The sequence below is a fragment of the Triturus cristatus genome, chromosome 9, assembly GCF_964204655.1.
Source record: "Triturus cristatus chromosome 9, aTriCri1.1, whole genome shotgun sequence".
Classification (NCBI taxonomy): domain Eukaryota; kingdom Metazoa; phylum Chordata; class Amphibia; order Caudata; family Salamandridae; genus Triturus; species Triturus cristatus.
Window position 1 is genome coordinate 884,854,040 of NC_140592.1, and position 22,386 is coordinate 884,876,425.

The window sequence follows — 22,386 nt, forward strand, 5'->3', positions numbered from 1 at the left end:
TTACACTCTCTGCTACTACCAACCCTGCACCAGCTAACTCTTCCGATGATGTTTAGAAACCTCCCTGAGGTAACCGTTGTCTTTTCTTTTATATCTGAATATAGTTTTCTGATAACTCCTTTTTGTTGTATTGTTAATTTCTTATTATTCTGCATATTTTAAGACTCTTCTTTCTCAGGTTGATAAAGTTTGTACACTAGTGTTATTTCTAAATTTTTGACCTCTCCCTCTCCTATTTTCCCCTTCCCTTCCTTATCTTTCCTTCCCTGCTTCCTTCGGATCCCCCCTTTTCTTAAATTGTATTGCTACATTATAAGTTTATATTGTTATATTGTATAGCATGTGAAGTTTCTCTTGTGTTTAAATGATTTTTTTCTCGAATAAACTTAAACTTAAAAAAAAATAAAAAAAATAAAAAGAGTTAGGAAGGCTTTTTGTCTTTGACAGCTTCAGGGTGAGGAAAGAGAGACACGCGAGGCAGATTTTGACCTCGAGGTCAGTAAGGTGGGAGTTAGAAGTGAGTGTAAACAGATGGAGAAACCATTGCTTGGAAAAGCTTCTCTGACTAGAACACATTAATGCTTGCACACTATAGGAACCTTGAAAAGTGGTGGGGGCCAGGAGTGCTCGCAGTGGCTGGTTCCGCGCTGAGGTACTATTTTTAGCTTTTCTGATAAGATAGGACAGCCGAGAATAGTTACGGAGCCCTGTCTGTTCCCATATTGTTCAAAAAAAAAATGGGGTGCTGAGAAGAAAATTATACATTGGTACTTCTGCTTTTGAAAAATAATGTCCACGTAGTTGCCTTCATTTAACAAATGTGGCATTAGCCTCAGACAAAAAATAGGATGAAGCTCTTTCTTAGAATTTTGTGGGCTACATGCCTAGGTAAAAACGATCAGCAAATTAAGATTCATTTTTCATAGGAGGAATTGTGGCGCAAGGGAACACAGAGTGTCTGTGAACATTTTTTCCTTTTAGACAGTTAAAATTAAGGTGGCTTAACATGCTTACATGTTTTAGTCATTGCAAAGTTGACAAGATGGTTACAGTTAAGTACCACTAGGTTTGTATTTTTGTATTTTTTTGTGTTTTGTTAATGTGTGTTATGTTTTGTCTCCTGATTAAAAGTTATAGTTGATATTTTTGTGTGGTATGTGAAGTGTTTTGCTTTTGTGTGTAGGGTATTTTTTTTGCTTCTGTCCACAGATCATTCATGGATTGTTCTGGGTGGTTCGTGGGCTGACAAGACTACAGTTGGACACGTGAGTTGATTTGACGAAGAGGTCAGTTGTGAAGGAATAATGGTGAAATGAGCGCCCTGAATGGCTATAGGCAGGAAATCAGGGTGAGAGAAGACTAGAAAGGACTAAGAATGTTATAGTAGGTGAAGAGGAGTAGTGAAAAAGCAGGGGTTAACAGCCAACGAAACAGCAATGGTCCATATCATAAGGTGGTGGAACGAGTGTTCCATATGTCCCTGTGGGACCTAATCAATGAGCAAATTGCAAAAAGGAGGGTGCTGTCAGCTGTGTGTTGAAACAGATGTGTTTTTGCAAAACTTCTTTGGAAAGAAATGTTTGTGTTTATTTTTGTGCATTTTGTCTTTCTATGAATTGTTCCTGCTGGTCCTGTGTGTCAGAAGCGAGACAGTCAGTTGTTTTGACAGCCGGTCACCAGCTGTCAAAAGAGGGGAGTAAGGAAATGGAATATTATTTTTGAGCCTGACAAATTAAGGTGGTCAGAATATTAGTTGCTGGGTTGCAGGTTCATTGTGCATAAAGTGCATGACATAGTGTTGTGCGTCACCGTTCATTTACATATGATATTGAAATTTGTCTATGCTTTCTGTGCTTGGTATACAGCAAGTATGCCTGATGGCTTGGCATGTGTGTTTTTATTTTATGCACGTTTTTTTGTTTTTGCGTTATGTTTACGCTTTTGCTTTTAATACTGTTACAAGCTCCCCTGTGTTGTGAGGGGATGGTCATGACTATGCCCATCGCTACGCAACAGTTGGTTGGACTTGTTCTGGTTACTAAATTTCACAGATATGATATTTCATGCTGTGAATATGACAGACAACACTTCACCAGTGCATGTCTATTTGGCTATAATGGTATTGAAGGAAAATAAAAAGATATACAGGCTCAAAGTGTGTCACCTGCAGTTAGTCACGTTACTGCCCCCTTCCCTTAAGGAACAGGCAGCCCTAGATTTATGTATCCTGATTGGACGTAAGGATAAATTATAGATCTGTGACTCTTCTACATGGTGACCTAATTTCTATATTACATTAGTCAGTTTTGTTCTGCTTCCTAAGTAGTGTATGGCTTTGTTCCTTAAAGGAAACAGGGTTTCATTTTTCCCTGAAGAAGGAACTGGAACATTAGCTGAGATTACCGTATATGGTGTAGCGGCCAGCGGTAGAGTTAAAATTTGTGTACTATTTTGACTTTTGTGTATCACCCATACTCTTGGTATTGCGTCACAAACTTTACTATCACCCGAGTAATTTCTTGTTCTTCCTATAGATTTTTCTTTTGCCACTTCTCCCCTGATTGATGTCGCATGTGCCTAGTTCTTGGGGATTTTAGCTGTGTCCTAGTCCCATTTCCCTTTCCGTATTCCTTTCACCAGTCAGCCCTTTTATTATTGTTGAAGTATTGTTCAGGTTTACACTTCCAGACTGCAGTAATGTACCAGGGACCCCCATATTATGTATAATTCCCTTTTTGTATGACCAGACTGGTTTTCAAGAATTTTCTTTAGGCCTACTTCGATGTTTTCCAGTCTGACTGTCAGGGTAGTGATGGATTGGTTAACTGATTCAATACTATAGTAAGACAAGTTTTCCACCTCAATAGGAGATACCTTACATTTATTTTTTTAAACATGATAGAATTCCCATGTAACTATCTACCCTTAGATGGCAGAGGATAATGAAGGGTACCCAATTGAAGAGACTAGAAGTACTGCCTTTGAGAATGACAGTGTATTCTAGATCAGAGTTGTCCCATGGCATATGGTCACTCCCTCGCAGATTGCAGGCCACCTGCTTGCAGTCCCATTGTTAAATACAATGAACTGTTTTTATACTAAACTGAAGGAAACTAACAACTGTGTCAAATTTCCTACGTCACTAGATTCTGCGGGAATTAAGTCATAATAACCTGCAGAACACTGATTTAAGCCTAATTCCCATCAGTGACAGCTACAGATGAAAGGCGGATGTCTTGGCCCTACAGTCCCAGCACCCAGAAAATAGCAAGGCTGGACAGCGATCACCAGCGCGCCATCAATGGTATCTCCAAAGCATCGTACTTGCTCCATCAGACGGCGTTGGACATCACAAAACCAGAGTTTCAGTGTAAAAGAGCGAAAGAGAAGGATCCCAGTTGTTGATGGCAGGGCTGGTTTGAGGCTTCAGTTTTCTACCTGTCATGTGCTGGTAACCTCTGACAGTGTGCAGTCCCTTGAGCCCCTTGGCCTGAGTTTTGGCCACACACCCTCTTTTCTTTGCTCCAACGGAAGGGCAGTGCACCGGAGGATCCAAGATTGGCAAAAGGCACTATATTGTGGTACCCATGATGAAAGGAAAAATTAAATGAAAGAGCAGCCCGAGCATCCTCTGACACTGAATAGCGAGTGTTGGAGCCTGAAAGTGTTGCTGAGCGTGAAAGTCTGTTGCTCTTTCTGATTAATAGTACTGGGGTCTGCACGAGAAGATCTGTGCCCATGACCAATGAAGAGCACAATATCTGTAGTACCTGCTGCAGAGGAAATATATTGGTGCACTGCCTTGAGACATTGAGACTTTCGAGTGAGCTGTGAGTGTTTGCCAGGAGGGCACTCCAACGGATACTGAGAAGCACTATTTTCATGGAAGGCCTGAATGAAGAGGCCCAATGCGAAAGAAAACAACAGAAGCAGATTTGATGGACGATAGAAGCCTACCAGAGAGGCTTAGAACGGACTTTGGGCATAGTTATGGTTGCACAAGCGGTTCCCGTGCAATTGCATAGAATGGGTGTTAGGAGAATGATTCTTATTGTTTTGCTGGCATTGTTTTAGAGTAGTTTTCTGTTTAGTAAAAGCAGAATGAAGTCTATCCTCTGTTGAAGAGTATCTCCATTTCACCTGAGAGCATTGATAAGCATCGCCACTGTTTCACCTGAGTATACAATAGTCACTGAAATGCACAAGAGCCCTGAAAAGGTTCGCTAAATAATTTTAGGATTTGCTTTTACCTAGGGTTGTGAAAAAATGATAATCCTGTTTGTAATAATGTTCATTACTTTCTTCTGCTATCTGAATGTTAATTATGACCCGATGCTTTGTTCTCTTTGTATCCCTGTTGATAGCTTACATATACCTGCTTAAATGAAATGTGTAGTATGGAAAATGCTCACCTAGCAATGAATTGGGATTTGCCAGTGTAATGGCAAAAGGAGGGTCTGAGGTTCTTTAATTTCGACTCCATTTTACATTCACCGCCATTTTGTGTTGCCTTTACACAGGCTGCTCGATTCACAAAGTGTCTCTGCCCCTTGGACTGCAACGTGTCAAAAAACCCCTCCGTCCTGGTCTTGAAACCCATCTCAGACACCAGCCGGCCTAAACTAATCCTTGTCTGGACTACCTAATCTCTATATCAACTATCTGTTAGCCTTTAGTATTTTTCTCATGCCGTATCTTATCTTCTGGCCTTCGCTATTCTCTACTTGTATTCTCTCATTTCACAACTGTCCTCCAAAGCATACAAATGTCCTGCCACCTGCAAGTTGAGTTGTAGGCCCAACCACTAATTAACTTGTGGGGAGGGGTGACAAAAACAGTTGGAAGAGAGGTTTATTTGGGTTACTTGATATCTTGTTTTCAAACTTTTTTCATTGGTTATATCTTGTTTTCAAACTCTTCCCATTGGCTAAACATGTATGCATTGGGTGTGTTCTTGGTGAATCTATGTGCTATAAAAGATTGTGCGCCATGGAGTAAAGTGGCAGTCTCCTAAGAACATACCAGGTGTACTTCTGGGACAACTGTACTTAGCTGCAGCTAATAAACCTGATCTTCTACGCTCAACAGAGTGTCCTGTGTCTCTGTTCAACAAAGCAGGTGAACTCAGGAGATTAAGGCGTACCCTGCGCCGCCAGGCCTAATTCAGCCTGGTTCTTCAGACCCTGGGGAACCGGACTAGGAGGGTTTTACGGCAGAGGAGGGGATGGTGATTTGGCTCGACTTCTGGTTTCCTGACCCACGAGGCCGGGGTGAACCGCATCCACGGCCCGCAGAGGTTGTTGAACTTTCAGGGCCCTCTGGCCTGGGTAGGGTTGGCACGGCTGATGCTCTCTTCCGTTACCACGAAAGGAGCAAAAATTGGGTGAAGCCCTAGGAGCGGTAGTGAGGCCCAAAGACTTAGCCGTGGTCCACAAGTCTTTAAAGCGCTCACGGGCAGCATCCGAAAAACCAGATGTTCTCAGCCAAGCGTGGCAAAGCACCGCCACTGACGTGGAAATCCCTCTGGCTAGTGAGTCCGTCGTGTACAAGATGCATCTGATTGTGAACTTAGCTGCGTACCTGTCATCTGATTAGCGCTTGGGAGAGTAGAGCTCGGTCCTCCTCAGAGACTCTGGCCAGCACCTGCGCCACTGTAACCCAGATGGAATGGGAGTAACGGCCCAAGAGGCAAGCAGTGTTCACTGACCGCAATGCAAGACTGGCGAAAGAAAAGGAATATGCTACTTCCCAGTATGCATCTGTTCTTGGCATGTAGAGCTGCAGATCTAGACACTTGTGCATGGATCGCCATTTGGTGTTGGGCCCGGATGTTTGCAGTTTGTTTGTCCTCTTGGAAAGTCTTTGGAAGTCACGAGGTCGGTGACTCCTCCTTTGGATCGTATTGCGCATGGGCTTCGGCTCCATCCTCAGATTGTTTTTCGCCAGCAGGGAAAGATGGAGCGTAGTAGTAACAGTGAAGATGCCCATGTGTGTGCTATCTAAATAAGATAAACTGGAACAGATAAAGGTAGCCGGGGAGGCGGGTGGGCGTGTGTAGATCTGCAGCTCTACATGCCAAGAACAGATGCATACTGGTAAGTAGCATATTCTGTTCGAGGCATATGAGCTGCAGATTACACACTTGTGCATAGATTATATAGCAGTATCCACCGTTAGCGACGACCACCCATATCTATTGCAGTGGTTTGAAATAATGTTTTGAGTACAGCCTGGCCCACACTAGCTTCTTGCTTAGTTTGCACATCTACACAATAGTGTTTGGTGAAAGTGTGCGGTGTTGACCATGTAGCTGCTTTGCAGATATCATCTTATGGGATGTTCCCTAAGAACGCCATGGAAGCCCCTATTTTTCGTGTAGAATGGGCTTTCGGGGGAATGGATAGCGTTCACTTTGCTTTATGGTAGCAGATTTGAATGCATTTTACAATCCACCTAGCTATCCCCGATTTTGAGATGGGGTTACATTTGTGTGGTGGAGAGAAAGAGACAAACAGTTGTTTGGTCTTACGGAAAGATTGTGTTCTCTGAATGTAGTAGAGTAAGGCTCGATTCACATCCAGTGTGTGAAGAGCCCTTTCTGCAACGGTTTGTGGTTGCGAGAAAAATACTGGTAGTTCTACTGTTTGGTTTAGGTGAAAGGGAGAAATGACTTTAGGGAGGAATTTTGGGTTGGTACGGAGAACAACTTTGTTATGGTGCATTTGGAGAAAGGGTTCTTGGATGGTAAGTGCTTGTATCTCACTGACCCTTCTAAGGGAAGTGATGGCTACAAGAAAAGCGGTTTTCCATGTTAGGAACTGTAGTTCGCATTTATGGAGAGGTTTGAAGGGAGGCCCCATTAGCCTTGTGAGAACGATATTTAACTTCCACACAGGTGAGGGTGGCACTCTGGGGGGAATTATTCTTTTAAGGCCTTCCATGAAGGCTTTAATGGCAGGTACTCTGAAGAGTGAAAGATGTTGCCTGCTTTGTAGGCAAGCTGCAATAGCTGCGAGGTGTAGTCGAATGGACGTATAGGCTAGATTGCACCTTTGTAGGTGGAGAAAGTAGCCTATTATGTGTTGAATGGACACGTCCAGTGGATTGATGGTGTTGTTATGGCAATAAACAACAAAACGTTTCCACTTGGCGGCGTAGCACGCTCTAGTGGTAGGGTAGGTCTTCTAGCTTCTCTGATGACGTTCATACAGTCAGGGGGAAGATTTAGGTACCCAAATTCTAAGATTTCAGGAGCCAGATCGCAAGGTTGAGCTGCGCTGGGTCCGGGTGTTTGATCCCTCCATGGTTCTGGGTTAAGAGGTGTGGAGAGAGGTGGAGTTTTTGGTGCGGAACTACAGATAGTTTCAGCAGTGTGGTATACCACAGTTGTCTGGCCCAGGTTGGAGCTACTAGGATTAGTGTGAGGGAGTGTTGTAGTTTGCGCACCACTAGTGGAATGAGTGGGAGAGGTGGAAAAGCATACGCAAATTTGCCTGACCAGTTCATCCATAACGCATTTCCTTTGGACAATGGGTGTGGGTATCTGGCGGCGAAGCTTGGGCATTTGGCGTTTTCGTGGGTGGCGAAGAGGTCTATCTGTGGATGCCCCCACATTTTGAAAGTATGGGTGAAGAACTTGCGGGTGAAGCTCCCACTCGTGGATCTGTTGTGTCTGTCTGCTGAGCAGATCTGCCACTGTGTTTTGGACTCCTGGGACATGCTGAGCTAGGAGAAAGATTTTCTGGGGTATCGCCCATCTCCATATGCTCTGTGCTAGGTGAGAGAGCTGTGGAGAGTGTGTGCCGCCTTGTTTTGGGATATAATACATGGCTGTCATGTTGTCTGTTCGGATCAGGACTGCCTTGCCTGAAATTTGAGTTTGGAAAGATTTTTTAGAGCTAAGAAGATTGCTAGTAACTCCAGATGGTTGATATGGAGTAACTTTTGTTGAGGTGTCCACTTGCCCTGTGTGGTGAGATGTAATAGATGAGCTCCCCAGCCGGAGAGCGATGCGTCCGTTGTGAGTACTATTTGAGGAACCAGGTCCAGGAACGGTCGACCTTTGGAAAGGTTTGTGGTGTTCCACCACTGCAGAGAGCGATGGGTGCGACCGTCTACCAACACCAGATCTGTTAATTGACCCTGGGCCTGGTTCCATTGGCGCGCTAAGCACTCTTGGAGAGGACGCATCTAGAGTCTTGCGTGAGGCACTATGAAAATGCAAGAGGCCATCATCCCTATTAGTTGCATAAACACTCGAGCTGGAAGGGAGTGTTGTAGTGCGAATTTTGCGCGTAGAGCTTGAATGCTTGCAATCCTGGCCGGATTGGGGTAGGCTAGTGCTCTTGAGGTGTCTATGGTGGCACTGAAGTGTTGTTTTATGTGGGATGGTTGGAGATGGGACTTCTGGTGGTTTACTGTGAAGCCCAGCTGGTGGAGTAATTGAATGGTGGTAGATGTGTGTTGAACACACTGATTGTACGACCCGGCTTTTATTAGCCAGTCGTCTAAGTATGGGAAGACGTGGATGTGTTGTCTTCGTAAATGTGCTGCTACCACTGCTAGGCACTTGGTGAATACCCTTGGCGCTGTTGTGACTCCGAACGGGAGCACCTTGAATTGGAAGTGTTGGCCGTCCACTACAAATCTGAGGTACTTGCGGTGAGCTTTGTGCACCGGAATGTGAAAATACGTGTCTTTTAGATCTAGGGTGGTCAAAAAGTCGTTTTGGGAGAGGAGCGGAAGTACCTGCTGAAGCGTTTCCATATGAAAATGGTCGGAGTGCATGTATGTGTTTAGGGGTCGGAGATCTAGAATGGGCCGCAGAGTCTCGTCCCTTTTTGGTATGAGAAAATGTAGGGAGTAGACTCCCATGTTTGTTGGTTGGTAGGAACGGGTTCTATTGCCTGTTTTTGTAGGAGGGAGACTACCTCCTGCTTTAGGAGTGTTAAATGTTCTTGTGATATTGGGCGCTGCCTGGGTGGAATGTTTGGGGGGTATATATTAGTTCTAGGCAGTAGCCTGATTGAATTATTTGTGTCACCCATTTGTCTGAGGTGATGGTAGCCCAGATGGGAAGGAAATGTTGGAGTCTGCCCCCGACCGGAGTGGAATGGTCTGGGGGAAGTGGGGGGAAGTCATTGGGGAGGCGTTGTGGCAGAGCGGGCATTGTTTGTTTTGCCTCTGCCCTTATTATTGTTACCCCTATAGCCGCCTCTTTGATAACCCCTCGTAAAGGTGGACTGAGTGGGGGATTTGTACGAGGTGGACGCGGTATCTGAGGAGTAGCCTCTAGATGTACTGCGAAAGGAAGAGCAGCGAAAGGAGCGTCCAGGAGGGTGTGACTGTAAGGCTCCCATGGACTTCGCCGTATCTGTATCTTTCTTCATTTTTTCTAGGGCCTCATCCACCTTTGGGCCAAATAGGTGTTCCTGGTCAAAGGGATGGTTAAGGATGGAGGCTTGTACCTCCGGTTTAAACCCTGATATTCTCAGCCAAGCATGGCGACGGAGGAGGACGCTTGTATTGATGGCCCTGGAAGCTGTGTCTGCTGCATCTAAGGCACAGCGTATAGAGGTGTTTGTGATAGTCTTACCCTCTTGAATTAGTTCGTTGGCCCTAGCTTTATATTTCTCAGGGAGGTGGTGCATTATGCTCTCTAACTCGTCATAATGTGCCCTGTCATATCTGGCCAATAGGGCTCGATTATTGGCGATATGCCACATATTGGCTGCTTGTGACGCATTGCGTTTCCCTGATGCATCCAGTAGCTTTGACTCTTTGTCAGGTGGTGGTGCTTCGCCTGACGCCTGGGAATTTGCCCTTTTACGTGCAGTGGATACAACTAGAGAGTCGAGTGGCGCTGGCCCTCTGATGTAGGAGGGATCTGTAGGGCAGCTTTGTATTTTTTCTCGATGCGCGGGTTAATGACCCTGGCTCTAACTAGGTCCTTAAAAACCTCTGGCGCATGCTTTACCACTCCTTTAAGCATAGGCAATATGGAGGTAGACCTATGTGTGGTGTCGAACGTGTCGAGGAGGAAATCTTCCTCCACGGGGTCGGTATGGAAGTCTACCCCGTGATAGTGTGCCGCCCTTTGTAGTAGGTGGTGGAACCCCAATGAGTCCTCTGGTGGAGATGGCCTGGAGGGGCAAAGGTCATCTTGTGGGACGTTGGGGATATCAGGTATATTGTAGTCGCCCCATGGGTCTGGGGATCCTGTAGGAGTGGGGTCCCCTGCGGGTAGGTCCTGGGGGACATCCCCTATGTCATCATATGGCTCCCCGTGATCATCATCATCATGTGGAGAAGGGGTGGGAGAACGATGAGGTTGGGGTGGAGAAGGCGGGGGGTGGAGGTGGAGAAGGTGGAGGAGGTATTCTGAACGGGGAGGTAGCAGAGTCCTTCCTTTTTGGAGGCGGAGTTGGAGCAGGCTTCTCCAAATGTCTCTTTTTGGAAAAAAGTGTCAAATGTCCAGTTTTTGGATCCTTGGTGAGTGTTTTCTGCAAGGGATCCGGTGTAAATAAGTCCGGTGAGGCTGGTCTGTCCGTTGGTGCCGAAGGAATCGGGGCCGTTGGCTTTTTAGGCTTTTCCATGCCGGTTCTTTGTTTGGAACCTGGTTTGGGAACCTCCGGGCGCTTGGTCGGCGCTGAGATGGATTTCGGCCTCGAAGTGTCGGTGCCGGTGGCCTTGTGTGCTTTGGTCGGCACCGAAGGTGTTGTCGGCACCGAAGAGCTGGATTTCGACCCAGAGTGCTTCCGTGCGGAGGTCGGTGTCGATATGGGGATTGGCTTCTTTTTCGGCGCCGAAGCATGTTTATCGGTGCCGGGAGTAGGCAGGCTCGAGCCCGAGCCGACGGAAGCCTTGCTTGGCTTCTTCACCGGGCCCGAAGGTGGGGTGTTGGAAGCAGTGTCCTTGGTCTTGCCTAGGCCCGGAGGCGAAGGCGTGACCAGAGCCTTTTTCGGTGCCGGCAGGGGTGTGGGAGGGGGATCAGTACTCACGACCCTCTGCGCCGGGATGATGTCCTCCATATCGGAGTCGTCGGCCTCGGAAGCGCTGACGAGGCCCTCTTCGGTGTACTGCTCTGGAGCGTCGATGCCTTCTCAGAGGATGTTGTCCGGAATAGTCGTCGATGAGTGCGCCATAGTTCTTCTGGCACTTCGGCCCCGAATAGTCTTTTTGGACGGGAAGGACTTACACGCCAGACAGTCTCGAGCCTCGTGTTCAGCAGAGAGGCAGAGATTGCATACCTCATGGAGATCGGTGTGGGGGAATTTGGACCCACATCGAGGGCACTTTTTAAATGGAGTCCTTTCCATTAGCCAGGACCGAAGCTTGGAGAGGCCAAAGGCCGCCGTCGACGACTGGAACTGAAGGTCCGTGCCGATGAGAAGGCGCGTCGAGTGTGGGAGATCGCGATCGAAACAATACCGCGGTTTAAGGTGTGGATTGCGCGTCGATCGTCGAACTGGAAGCTGAACCGGAGCGCGAAAATCACATCAGAGTACGATGGCGGAAAAAAACAATCTGAGGATGGAGCCGAAGCCCATGCGCAATACGATCCAAAGGAGGAGTCACCGACCTTGTGAATTCCAAAGACTTTCCAAGAGGAAAAACAAACTGCAAACATCCGGGCCCAACACCAGATGGCGATCTATGCACAAGTGTGTAATCTGCAGCTCATATGCCTCGAACACATTTCTTCCCAAAATTTTCCAGCAACTTGAATTTCCCTGTTGGGGTGCAGAAGGGAATGCACCACGAGAAGTGCAAGCCTGGACCACCAAGCTTTGGAGGGTGGGGTGGGTGGTGAGGAAAGTTGGGTTGCCCGGTGCGGAGCACGGGCGGTGGGCCATCGTCCTATTCACAGGAGCCCCTGTGCTTGGTTTGGACCATGTCCCCAGAAGGACGTCTGCCAAGGCCTCATTGAAGGGCAGTAGGGGTTTCGAACTCGAGACCCCAGGCTGCAGGACCTCTGTCAAGACATTTGTCTTGACTGCCACTGTAGAAAGCTGCAGGTCAAGGTCCTCCGCAGCCCTACGCACCACCACCATGGCAAAAGACGCTCCCTCCACCATAGCCATGGTAGAAGAGGAAAGCCTACCAGTGTCTGGGGAGGTGTCCAGACCACTGGCTTTATCCAACTCCTCATACTAGTTGAGGTCTTGTAGCTGTTGCGGGATTTCTAATGGATCCTGCTCGCCCTCCCAATCCTCTTCCTCTATTCCTAGCCCTTCTGAATAGGGCAGAAAAACGGCATGGAGCCATACAGCTCCCTCAGCGTCTGAGGACACTTGACCCGCTCCGTGTTGTCGGGAATAAGGATAGGGGAGGCACCACCTGTGAGCGCCGGCGAGGACCTCAGTGCCGGACGCGAAGCTGGGGAAAGTTGCTGGGGAGGTGTGGCTGGCATCGGCCTGGACCCAGAAACGGGTCCACTCAGAGGCCTTGGCTTGGGGCCGGAGCCCCCGACCTAGAACCCACGGGGCGCACTCCGTCCTCTGAGCATGCAGGGCTCGGATGCACGCTGACAGGGTCAGGCTGCCCAAATATGGCGCACATGGCGTCATTAAAATTCTTTTAGTTGGACGGGGGTCACTCCCGGGAAGGGAGGGAAACCCACTCTGCGGAGACTCGAACGTGAGGTTCCTCCACTGCATCGTGAGATGGGCCGGGTTAAGTCGAATCACGCTTAGACTTCTTGGGCTTCTTGTGTTGCCTCTTACCTGACTTCGATGAAGAGGATTTCGATTCACCTGAATGGTGCTCGGACCTTCCTCTCGACCGAGACCTGGACTGTGATCGACTAGGTGACCTCTGCTGTGCAGTCGACCGTGCCGCGAGAAGCTTTAGGGACAGCTCCCTCAAAGCCTTCAGCGCCATGGCCCGGCAATCAGGGCACAACTTGTAGTCTTGGTCGCACTCCAGACAACAAAGACAGACTAGATCCATGACCAACATTATTAGGTGACAGGTGCCGCACGGCTTGAACCCCTAAGTCTACTTACTCGACATGACACACCTACACACCAACGAAGTCGACAAAAAGTCTAAAAAAGTCTGTCAAAAAGTGACAGGGAGTAGCTGTCATCAAAGGATTGTGCTGATGGTGTGGAAAGAAAAGAACTGACAGCGCGCCGGAGTGGCGGTTATATTGACGATGCAGACGTCAAGACGACTAACACGACGCCAATGATGTCCCGTGGAGTCGACCGACTCCACCTGCTGGCGCACAGGGGTACTGCTGTGAAACATCTTCCGGATCTAGATTGACGCCTGGAAGTTCAAGGGGAAGGAATCTGCGGCTAGATGTCTCTATCAGATTGGGATAGATTGGAGTGGGGGAGTTGGGTAGATTAGCGTGGTAGATTGAATTGGTGTCGAGGGATAGATTGGGGGTGTAGTGGGGTAAATTGGGGTGTGTGGAGTGGGGTAGACTGGAGTTGAGTAGATTAGAGTGGGGTGGATTGGGTGGGGTAGAAAGGAGTAAGGTAGATTGGGGTAGACAGGGGTAGAGTTGAGTGGGGTAGATTGGAGTAGATTGAAGTGGGGTAAACTGGGGTTGAGTGGGGCAGACTGGAGTAGAGTAGATGGGATGGAATAGAGTGGGTAGACTGATGTGGTGTGGGATTAAACTGGATTGGGGTAGATTGAAGTGGGGGCTAGGAGTAAACTGAATCGGGGTAGACTGGAGTGGAGTAGATTGGGCTAGATTGCAGTGGGGTAGACTGGGGTGTAGTCGGGTGGATTGGGGGAGTGGGGTAGGCTGGAGGGGAGTGAGGTAGACTGGAGTGAGGTAGATTGGAGTGGAGTGCACTGGAGTGGGGTAGATCCAGGTAGAGTGGAGTAGGATAAATTGAGATGGATTGGGGAAAAGTGTAATGCAGTACACTGGGGTAAATTAGCGTGCAGTGGCGTAAATTGGAGTGGAGTGAGTTAGATTGGAGTGAGGTAGATTGGAGTGGGGTAGATTGCAGTGGGGTAGATTGCAGTGGGGTAGATTGCAGTGGGGTAGATTGCAGTGGGGTAGATTGGAGTGGAGAGGGGTAGAATGGAGTGGAGAGGGGTAGACTGGAGTGGAGAGGAATAGATAGGAGTGGAGAAGAATAGATGGGAGTGGGGAGGAATAGACTGGAATGAAGAGGAGTACATAGGAGTGGAGAGGAGTATATAGGAGTGGAAAGGAAAAGATTGGAGTGGAGTACATTAGGGTAGAGGGGGGTAGATTGGAGCAGGATAGTTTGGGTGGATTATGGTAGGGTGGATGGGAGTGGAGAGGTGTAGACTGGAGTAGATTGGAGGGGAGTTGGATAGAGTCGGGTGGGGTGGAGTAGAGTCGGGTGGGGTGGAGTAGAGTCGGGTGGGGTGGAGTAGATTTGAGTGGGTTAGATTGGGTTAGGGTAGGATTGACCGATTTAGACTGAGTGAGGTAGATTGCAATGAAGTAGACTGAAGTGGAGAGGGGTAGACTGGAGTAGATTGGAGGGGAGTTGGATAGAGTCGGGTGGGGTGGAATAGATTTGAGTGGGGTAGATTGGGTTAGGATAGGATTGACTGATTTAGACTGAGTGAGGTAGATTGCAGTGAAGTAGACTGAAGTGTAGTGGGGTAGAGTGGGGTGGGGTAGACTGATTTAGTTTAGAATGGGGTAAGACTGGAGTGGGGTAGAATAGATCATAATGGATTGGGGTAGATTGGAGTGGGGAAGATTTGGTTTGAGTGGGGTAGATTGGAGTGGGGGTGGGGTAGGTAAATTGGGGTGAGGTAGATGGAGTAGAGTGGGGTAGATTTCGTTAGAGTGGAGCAGATTGGAGTGTGGTCGATTGGAGTGTGGTAGGTTGGCAGTGGGATAGATTATAGTATCCTGTAGTGGGGTAGATTGTGGTGTAATGGGGTGGAGTGGGGCAGAGTGGAAAGGAGTTGGATAGGTAGCAGTGGAGTGGGATAAATTGGAATGAGGTGAGGTAAACTGGACTGGGGTAGATTGGAGTGGGGTAGACGGTATAGATTGGAGTGAAGTGTGGTAGATTGGGGTGGAGTGGGGTAGACTGGGGTGGGGTTGATTGAGTGGAGTGAGGTAGATTAGAGTGAAGTAGACAAGTGGTGTGGGGTAGACTGGAATGGGTAGTGTGGAGTGGGATAGATTGTAGCAGTTTAGATTGGAGTGGGGCAGATTGGAGTGGGGCAGATTGGATTGTGGTGGATTGGGGTAGAGTGGAGTGGGGTAGATTCGGTTTGAGTGGGGGGTATATTGAAGTGATGTTGATTAAAGTGGGGTATATTGGGGTGGGGTGGGTAAATTAGGCTCGGGTAGAGTGGTGTAGATTGGAGTGGAGTGGATTGTAGCAAAGTGGAGTGAGGAGGGCTACACTGGAGTGGAGTGGGATAGATTGGAGTGGACGAAGGTAGAAAGGGGTGGAGTGAGTGGAGAGGCATAGAGTGGAGGGGTGTGTTGTGTAGAGTGGTATAGATTGGAATAGTGAGGAGTCGAGTGGCATGTCAGAGTGTCTTAGAGAGGAGGGGCATAGAGTTGCATGTCAGAGTGGAGTGTTGTGTTGTAGAATGGAGTGGCATAGAGTGGAAGGGTGTGGAGTGGAATAGCGTAGTGTGGAGTATACATGGTGTGGTAGCACACTGCCATTACAGATCATACATTTTTAATTGAAATAAATGACCATTACACCTTTGCACAGAAATATGGTTTTACTGCACACAAACGATAATATGTATAAATGTCATAACCTAGTGTATTGACATGTTTTGATCATATTCAAATATTTGTTTCCACCACACTTCAGAGTTACCTAAAAAGTACTTCATTTGTACTAATTCTGATATATTTTAAAACATCAGCACAACAATTTTTTTTTTGTGTGCTAGGTAAAAAAACAACCTTTGTGTGCTAGGTAAAAAAACAACCTGAACCTTCTCCTCTTACATGGATACTCAGCAAGATTGTGTCATAAATTCACTCACTTTGTAGTCAACACCAAGATCCCTTGGAAGAGAGAGCTTGACACTTGACCTGTGTCTTTCAATGCACAGCAAATGACAAGAACAAAATTTAAAGGCTTGTTTAAAGAAACCCAGATTGTGAAAGAATACAGTAAGACACGTTTTGGGCAACAGGAAGGACAAACTCAAGCTGGACAGCCTAAAGCAAATAAAGTCAGCAAATAGAAAGCCAGAAAATGTGAGTTACAAACCACAAAGCGCTTCCGATCTTGATGCAGATATCCGCACGGTCGCAGGAGGAATGAAAAAAGGAGCGTACTCGCTCTGAGGAATATAGCCACATTGGAAACAACAGGCCGATACACAGACGGACTCACTAATAATTTGACAAACCGGGTCGGAACTAGAACTGGCGGAGAGGAGATAAGAAACACGTGTTGGCTGGGCCTAAAGATTTAAAAGACAAAGAAAGAAAAAAACACAAATCCACTCGTCGTTTTGTTTGGTGCAATTACTGCTATATGATTGAAATATAAATTGATGCGTACGCATAGGATTGTGAATTAGTGTGACTTGTACCCTATGGTTGAGTCTTGGAGGGTTCAGGGTGATTCCCCTCCCCTAGAGCACTGCAAGTGAGCAGAAGTTTATGCTTAATAGCAAGACGTAAATTTGTGAGCGCCAAGAAATGCCTAGTTTTAATTCACCCAAGCACGAGAACAAACCGCAAAGCCAACGGTAAGCACCAGGCAGAATGCATTCATACGTCAGCTTTCTTAATGTCCCCAAGATGCCTTTAGCAAACCAGACAGAAGTGCAGGTTTATCTGACCTGGTGTTTGAGTGCAATCCATTTGTTTGCTGATGGTGGGTGGTAGAGCAACTCCCCTCCTTCGCCGCGTTTCTCTGGAACATCCCTCCCAAGATCCAGTTCCTGAATTGTAAAAGAATGCACAAGTGTCAAAATCATGTTTCTTTGTTGTCCAAAGTGCTTTCCTTCCTGTCCCTTACAGGTCCTCATTGGACTTGAGATGTGCTGCTGCCACGGGAGCGTAGCCACTACACCAGGAACGTTTTCTTCACATTGTCAGACAGAAAAGCCTTAAAAAGATGGTAGAACGAAATGAAATAAAACATGCAATATCTCCAAAGAGGTTCTGTGAGGAGGCCTGACCCACTTATGTGTCAACTCTGGAGTCCAAGTCACAATAATAATGCCTTGTTAAGGTATGAATAGATCTTCAGGTGGTTGAGTTGCAGAACTCAACAACTGGAATATTTACATAGTTACTGCTTTTCTTCTCAGTGAGTGCCTTGGGCCTATCTAAGACCCACTACACTGTCGTCTATGGCTTCTTCAGTTTGATCCTTGCACCACAGTTTTTTTGCTTCTGTGCACACAACATAGACCCTCTATTCTAGTTTTATAGTTGACCCTTGGGTTACACCATCTCTGCTTCTAGGTAGACTACTACAGACTACTATGGTCTTTGGCTAGTCATGGCAGTTAGCTCCTCTGCTTCTGTACATACCCCTAGACTCATTTGTTTGGTATCTATGGGTTGTGCTATCTCTGCTTTTGGGGGAATTCCACAGCCCCATTACTGTAGTGTCTGTGGTTATCCTGACAATGCTATGCTGCCACTCACTATGAACCCAACAATTTCTTATAGCAACATATTCTTTTTTCAGAAGACAAATCTAATATGGTTAATATGGTGGGTATTTTCAATTGTGACTATCCCTCACACATTTCACCTAAGGCTTAGAGACAGCTTCAGTTTCACCAAAACAACTTTGTCACACCACACCAGATCTTTCCACACAGATAAAGCTTTAAAAACAACCTAGCATAACAAATGGAGTACCTACTTAACCCAAAAGATGGAAAGTTATTTCAGACTAATAAGAGATAAGAAAATGATATTCAGAGTCCAATACCATTCTAGATAGGGTCTTGATAGGCTTTTACACATGAGACAGTCTTGAAATGGATAGCTTTAAAGTGCCTAAATCTGTGCAAAATGGCCCAGAGCCGGTACACATCCATTTGGATTTTCTAAGCTCAGCTCAGCGCACCAGGATCCTGTTTACAGAAACCAGAAGAAAGTAACCAGATAGCAATAGTCAGGGCATGATGGACTGCTCATGGGAGCAGGCTCAGTTTACAGTTTCTGCAGGCTGCTGCCTACCTGGCTACATTATATCTGACTTTTAATTATTTCATTCAAAACTGTCGGTAAAAGACATTTACAGTCAATTTTTTTTAAACTTGCGACTTTTTAAACTAAACTGGCTTAATATAATGACAAAATAAACTACATTTTCCAAATACAGTCTGCAGACAGGTCACCGTATTTTACCTTAAAATTGCTTATGAAAGGTATTGATCTATATGTATTTTATAACAAGTGTTCTAGAATCACAAGCATGTGAGGAACTATTCTGTGCTTATGACTATGTGATATTTTTGGAATTATGTGGAGGCCCATAAACGACGTATACAGTCTGCGCTTGAATGATTTATCTTGTTTATTCAGATATATATGGGCACAGACAAACAAAGTAACAAGTTCAAGTTGAAGTTATTATTCTCTTAATCTTTCCACTCCTGCTTTTCAGGGTCTTCCACGATGCGTTCCCTGGATGACGTCTTCCTGTAGAGCAGTTTCCCTCAGAAAGAAGAAAGGTTCAGGTAAGCGTTTTGGCTAATTTTTAATGATTTACTATGGGGAAGGGTGTGTGAGACCACCGATGCCAAAAAAAGAAATGCATCTATAACTATGACATAGAAAAAAAAAGTGGAGCCCCAAAAGAAACAGACAGTGAGGGGGGGGAGAGCGAATCGTAATGGGAGCAAAAATTAGGAAGATGCCTTCAGATTTAGATCCTGCCTCTTCTCAGCCTCCTTCCCCACTGCCCTCCCTATCTCTCACGAATTCCCCCCCTTTTTCAAAAAACACTCGTAAGCACCCACGCACCTGTGAGAGCCACGACTCCTCCGGGGCCATGGCAGGACTCTTCGGCTTGACTCTGCGACGGCTGGACGTCGTCTGCTTTCGTCGGCACAATGCTAGTCGTCTTTGCTGCTCCACGTCGAGCATACGCCTCCCGCAGATATCGCCTCTCTGCCGCTCCTTCGTCCCACCGGCGTCTCCTGCTCCGCGTCTCGCTTCTCCCTTCGTTCTTCCTCTTCCGGATAAGAGGCTTCCTCCTTCCCCACGTGACCCACCACGTGGGTGGTAGCAGTGTTATTTTTAAAGGACCCGCAGTCTTTACTTGGATCTCTCGCTCTGCTGGCAGGTATGTCTGCTGCTCCACTCCATATGGGCTGTGAATAAAGGAGGGAGGAAATATAAGGCGAAATACAGTCTTGTTTCCGTCTAGTTCTGGATCTCCCTCATTCTGACTAATGACTTCCTGACAGACTATCAAAAAAGAACCCTTCAATGTGAGTTAGTTTTTTTTCCCTTGACAGAGTCTTAGGACACCCAGCAGAAGGTAAACTTGTAGCTGGCGAAGTAGGATTTTGAAAACCTGTTTATAAGAAAATCAATTGATTCATCTATGGTTCCTGGTGAAGAAAGCGCAGCTGTGAGATCTTAGGACACCTGCTCATGTGGAATATTGTGCAGGGATCAAAGGCCCACTGCTTGTATTTCACAATATCCACATGCCAATGTGATAGCCACTTGAACGACTGCCTTCCAAATAAGCTTTGTAATGCAGTGTTATGGAAAGGCTAAAAGGGTGGACAAATAAGCAGATGCAGTTGACAAAAAAGGGCAGTTCTGTGAAGAAGAGTCAAGATTTTCTTTTAAGAAATACAGGAGAAACACCTTTAGGCGCAGTACATGTCGACTTCACAAATATATCTAAAAGTCTTAAAGACACTTGCCACTGGAAAATGAGACAAAATGTACAGCTCAGTGCACCAGGATCCTGTTAACAGAACCCAAAAGAACGTACCCAGATAACCAATAGGCAGGACATGACGGACTGCTTAAGAGAGCAGACTCAGTTTACAGTTTCAGCAGGCTGCTGCCCACCTGGCTGATGTGACTTAATTCTTTCCGTCATAACTGTCTGTAAAATACATTTAAAGCAATTGTTTTTAACATTGTGACTTTTTAAACTAAACTGGCATAATTTAATGACAAAAAAACGACATTTTGTCAATACAGTATGCAGACAGGTTAACATATTTAACCCTAAAAATTGCTTATGGAATTTTATTATTTTTAGCAGTACCCCTGCACGCCAGCAGGTGGCGTCATTCAGATCTGCATTGGCTGCGTTGTCCACACCGTAACTAAAGTGTGCATTACCTATATAGGCGCCACCTCGGCGCGCTGACATCAGTTCATTTTTGCTACTTCCATGCCAGGAGCGTGGAGTCATGAGGAAAACTGACTACTGGTGTGAGTGTCTAATGCCCTTTGTAAGAGGAAACCTCATTTGTCAATCAGGTTGCGGGGAGGATGGGAGTGTCGGTAAGGAATCTGCAGCTAGAGTGGTTGTTTTTGGGCCAATGTGTAGCAGAATTTTAAGCAGAGCACAATCCATTGGGACAGAGTTAGTTTCTGCCCAGCCTTCTCTTTCTAGGCCCCAATCTACCCTACGAAGAGTTAGGTATCCACTTGGAATTTGTTTGTGAGGCAGAACGACAATGTTCTTTTTAGATCCATACGGTGGAGTTTCTCCTCTTCCTTAGAAAGGATGAAGCGGAGTAAAAAGGTAGGCAGGGTGATTGTTCGGCTTAAGTGGAAAGGGGTGACTACCTTCAGGGGGAAAGAGGGATGAATCCAGAAGAGCAGTTTCTCAGGATAAAAAGCAGAGCAAGTCAGGTGCACTAAGAGAACCTGCCACTTGCTGACCCTCCTGGCTGAAGTAATGGACACCAGAAAGGTGGTTTTGATTGTTACGAAACTAAGAGGGCAGTCGTGTAGTGGCTCAAAAGGAGCACACATCATTAAAGTAAGGACCAGGTTCAAGTCCCACTGGGGCATAATGAATAGCCTGGGAGGGAAATATGTTGCAACCCCCTGAGGAATCTTGTCACAAGAGGTGACTTCAAAAATTAAAGTTTAGAAGCAACTGTAAATGCACAGAAATGGCTGATACTTAACTGTGCCCAGAGCAGAGCCCTGCAGGAACCAAGAAAGGACAAATAAGAGGACCTGAGAAACAGTAGCAGATAGGGGACATAAGTTGGCCCATCTGCAGGTGGATTCCAATTTGGTGGAGGGACGCCTCACTGCCAGAACAAAATCACAGACTTTGGGAGGAAGATCTAAGGCTGTTAACTGCCGCCGCTCAATCTCCACACAGGAAGGTGGAGAGTGTGCAGGTTCAGGTACAGAACCCTTCCGTTTCTGCAACAGAAAATCCTTCTAAAGAGGTAGCTTATCTGGGGGACAAATGCTTATGCTTTACAGCTCAGGATATCAGACTCTGTGCCCAGTCCGGAGTAAAAAGAATGACTTGGGTACTGTCTTTCCAGATTCTCTTGAGAACTCTGGTCAGGAGTGGTACTGGCAGAAAGGAGCACAGGTGGCTAGAGCTCCACTCAAGTAAAAAAGCATCTCTAAGTGAGAGCCGCATTGGAAATTCCAGCACACAGAATTGCTGACACTGAGCAATCTTGGCAGTGGCGAATAGATCTAACCAAGGTTTGCCGTAGTCTGGAGGTGGGAGACAATGGTGTAGGGCGAGCTTGTCCTCAACAGTCAATCATTGAGGTAGGGGAAGACTGGAAGCTCAGACATCCGTGGGTGTGTGCCAATTACCACCATCACCTTGGTGAACACCTGAGGGGGGCTGGTAAGGGCAAAGCACAGCAAACTGAAAGTGCTTGTGGCCCACCTTGAACTGTAGGTAACATCTGTGGGTGGAGAAGGACGGGGATGTGAAAATATGTGTCCTGCAAATCCACAGCTACCATCCAGTCTCTTGTGTCTAGGGCAGACACAACTTGAGCAAGTGTGAGCATTTTGAATTTCTCCTGTTTGAGGAAAAGATCTGGAAGGCACAGGTCTAGTATAGGATGAAACCTTCCGTCCTTCTGGGGCACCAAAAAGAAGTGGGACTAGCAAACACAACCTACTTCTGATGCTGGCACTCTCTCTATAGCTCCCTTGTCCAAGAGAGCCAGCACATTCTGGCGAAGTAAAGAAAAATGATACTACGTCAACCAGTTGTAAGTGTGTGGCATGGGTGTAGGGGTAGCCACAAAGGGGATGAGGAAGCCATTTTGTGAAATCCGTAGTACCCAATGGTCTGATGTTTCTGACCTTCAGTGGGGCAAGTGACAGCGTATCCTGTCCCCACTGGATGCTCATGATGGTAGGAGGGAAAGCTATAGGGGCTTGGAGGCTGTGGCAGCTGGGCTAGTGATAGGCTGTCCCAACCTCAGACTACCTGTCCCACATGG

The 22,386-nt window shown here is 46.7% G+C and overlaps 1 protein-coding gene across 2 annotated transcripts in view; it reads right to left on the reverse strand.

Moving 5' to 3' along the window:
- LOC146799022 (uncharacterized) overlaps positions 1–20,562 on the reverse strand; it is a 158,436-nt gene extending 137,874 nt beyond the window's left edge. Inside the window, exons 1-2 of one of the 2 annotated variants that reach the window (XM_085626418.1) lie at positions 18,935–20,562; positions 16,786–16,887 (exon numbers count right to left, since the gene is read on the reverse strand). In XM_085626418.1, coding sequence (XP_085482544.1) covers positions 16,786–16,887; positions 18,935–19,057 — 225 coding nt within the window. In that variant the 5' untranslated portion in view covers positions 19,058–20,562. The remainder of the gene's footprint in view (positions 1–16,785; positions 16,888–18,934) is intronic. The other variant, XM_085626419.1, reaches the window with a different exon arrangement.
- Positions 20,563–22,386: the final 1,824 nt, after the last annotated feature.